At 47.5% G+C, this 3,316-nt stretch overlaps 1 protein-coding gene across 1 annotated transcript in view; it reads left to right on the top strand.

The window, feature by feature from the left end:
* The window catches only part of Ptprj (protein tyrosine phosphatase, receptor type, J), a 40,702-nt gene that overhangs the window by 16,304 nt on the left and 21,082 nt on the right, over positions 1-3,316 (top strand). The window contains exons 10-11 of the mRNA XM_013030018.1: positions 1,336-1,626; positions 2,761-2,892. Of these exons, the coding sequence (XP_012885472.1) occupies positions 1,336-1,626; positions 2,761-2,892 (423 nt within the window). The remainder of the gene's footprint in view (positions 1-1,335; positions 1,627-2,760; positions 2,893-3,316) is intronic.

The following is a 3,316-nucleotide window of genomic DNA, read 5'->3' as shown; positions in this document are numbered from 1 at the left end:
CCCCCCCCGCCCCCCTTAAATGCTGCTGTTCACTCCTTGGTAGTAATGAAGGGAATGACTTGAGTACCTGGCATAGGCCAAGTTTTGTTATTTTCTGTGGTTCTTTTAGCTAAATGTGAGCGAGATAGGACTTCCTCTGTCACAGCATCCTAGAAGAAGCTACAAACCAAACTTACTTTCAGGGATATGGGGACCCAGAGGATAGAAATGTGTTGGTATCATAACTTGTTCCAGAATCTCAAACATGATTGACTGCCAGGCACCCGTTGCTCAGGCCTGTAATTCTAGCTACTTGGAGCCTGAGAACTGATGACTGTGCTTTGAAGCCTGCCTGGGCAGGAAAGTCTGTGGGACTCTTTATCTCTAACTAAGCAAAAGCCAGAACTAGAGCTGTGGCTCAAGTGGTAGAACAATTAGTCGAGCACAGAAGCTCAGGGACAGTGCCCAGGCCCAGAGTTCAGGCCCCACAACTGGACCCCCCCAAAAAATCCCTGTGGTCTTGAATCACCCTGTCTACACTCAGGCTCCATCTTACTTGATCTTCATTTTGTTTGTTTTGCTGTTTTTACAGTGCTAGGGTTTGAACTCAGGGACTTGTACTTGCTAGACAGGTGCTCTGCCATTTGAACCATGTCCCCAGCTAGGAGCTGGTCTTTGTGTTTGGGTCTTTTCTATTGCTGATACCTATCCTAGCTTTAATAATTGCAATCTGCAGTGGAATGAAAAATTCATAAAATCCAGGTCTCAGGGAAGAATGCAGGGACCGCAGCAGTGACTTGTGAATGCTTTGCTTGTGCTAGAATCCTGCAGAACTATAGATATTCTCCCCTGTGATTAACTCAGCTCCCCATTGAGGTTGGCGCTTAGTAACATTTGTGATCCTCATCTTAATGATAAGGACACTGCCTCCAGTGACGGTAGAGTAGTCAACACATTGTGTCTGTAAATGTAGATTTAGAAAAACCTGCGTTCTGGTTCTGACCTTGTCCTCTTCAGCCATTATCTTCTGCAAACTACTTAAACCCTCACTGAGCCTCAGTTGATGTATGTGTGAAATAGGACCGTATGAGCCTCGCCTGGCCCCCCAAAAAGGATTGCCATGAGAGCCCTAAATGGAGTGGTGTGTCTTGTGGAGCCCAGATTCTGTCTCACCTGGACATCTTGTTTGATAACTGATGCCTGGTGTTTTCATTTAACCCTCCAGCAGGCCTGCTGAGCCTTGAGCTTTGAAATGACTGTTTCAATCCATTCAGAGTCTGCAGGAACCTCTTCTTTGTGGCTGGGCTAGGGTCCTGCATCCCATGCGACTCACCCTGTACTGCGCTTGTTTTTCAGATCCTGCTCCAGTGACCTCCTTCCACTGTGAGGTGGTCCCCAAAGAGCCAGCCTTGGTACTGAGGTGGGCCTGCCCTCCGGGCACCAATGCAGGCTTCGGGGTGGGGGTCAGCAGCACGGTCTGGGAGAATACCACCCTCGTGGAGAGCTGTGCCTCCGAGAACGGCACCGAGTGCAGCACAAAAGTCACGTATTTGAATTTTTCTACCTCCTACAACATCAGCATCTCCACCTTGTCCTGTGAGAAGATGGCTCCGCCCGCCCAAGGCACCTGCACCACCAGCATCACAGGTGGGCCTCGGGGTGGGGTGGGGGAGCAGGTCTGCAAGCGTGGCCCAGAAGTCCTTTTTTTTTTGGCTTATTTGCCATAGAGCCTTTGTTGGCAGACAAGTATCCATTCTGTAGAAATCCTGTGTGCAAAACCAGAGTCAGAGGGACTTGTTTTTGTACATTCTTAGAAGTTGGTTGTTTACAGAATAGCTCATCACCATATCTTTATGTAGAGAGTCCCTCACTACATGATAAAAAGCACTTTTTTTTGGGGGGGGGTCCGGCCGTGGGGCCTGAACTCTGGGCCTGGGCACTGTCCCTCAGCTCTTCAGCTCAAGGCTAGCGCTCTACCACTTGAGCCACAGCGCCACTTCCGGCTTTTTTCTTTTTGCTTATGTGGTGCTGAGGAATCGAACCTAGGGCCTCAGGCATGCAAGGCAAGCGCTCTACTACTGAGCCACCTTCCCAGCCCAATATGTATATTTTTAATAGTATTAATTTTGTCCTAATCCTTGAACATGGGATATCTTTCCATTTATTTGCATCTTTTATGACCATTTGGTTTTTAGCACACAAATCTTTCACCTTCTTGTTTTATTTTAATTATGCCTCCATAGATGTGTTAAAAAAATGAAAGCATGTATTGGTAGAAATAACAATAATGAAACCATACCAGGCAATTAGCAGTCTGTACTCTGTGGGATATGGCGAGACACACTGAAAGGGTTGTTGTGATCCAGGCTTTCCCCATAGCCACGGTCTCTCTATGTCCCTGATTTTCGTCCCTGCTTCTTTTTTTTTGGGGGGGGGGCTCCGGTTGCAGAGCTTGAACTCTGGGCCTGGGTGCTGTCCCTCTTCAGCTCAAGGCTAGCGCTCTATCACTTGAGCCACAGCGCCACTTCCGGCTTTTTTTCTTTTTTGCTTATGTGGTGCTGAGGAATCGAACCTAGGGCCTCATGCATGCAAGGCAAGCACTCTACCACTGAGCCACCTTCCCAGCCCCTCGTCCCTGCTTCTTGCTTGCTGACTTTGCTATGCATGAGCTCAGTATACTAAGGTTTCAGGTAGGGCAGGTTCTGAGGAGGGTATGTAAGCACAGACGCTTCCTTAATGTTTTTGTTCCTTGTTTGATCTTAAGTGTTGGTTTTGTTTCAGATCCCCCTCCTCCAGATGGATCCCCCAATATTACTTCCATCAGCCACAATTCAGTAAAAGTCAAGTTTAGTGGGTTTGAAGCCAGCCATGGACCCATCAAAGCCTATGCTGTCATTCTCACCACTGGGGAAGGTAAGGACTGGCTGCAGCCTGTGCTTTGGCTTTCAGAGAGGGAGGGTTAGGCCCATCCTGATAAAAGTTCAAGGGTCGTGAAAGTTTCTCTGAAGCTCTCGGGAGCAGATGCCTCTCTGGCAGCTGTTTAGTTCTACCATTGTGGAATGAAAACAATTATAGAAGATACATAAAGAATGGGTATGCTTCTTCCTGCAAATTGTTACTTGCCAAAACAGGTGGTGGCTAGATTTGGCCCTTAGACTATAACTTGGCCTACCTTGGATCTAGATTTCTTTTCTCTTTACCAACTTTGTCTACCTTTTCCTTCAATTCATCCTTAAGAGGCCAACTTTCTCTTAATAAAGAAACATTTGTATTTGTTGGTGGGGCCTTGGCAAAGAGCATGCTGCTGCTCAGAGAGGAGGATGAGTTAAGGCCTTTC

The sequence above is a fragment of the Dipodomys ordii genome, unplaced genomic scaffold (genome assembly GCF_000151885.1).
Source record: "Dipodomys ordii isolate 6190 unplaced genomic scaffold, Dord_2.0 Scaffold125, whole genome shotgun sequence".
NCBI lineage: Eukaryota > Metazoa > Chordata > Mammalia > Rodentia > Heteromyidae > Dipodomys > Dipodomys ordii.
This window is presented reverse-complemented; position numbering and strand designations above follow the sequence as displayed.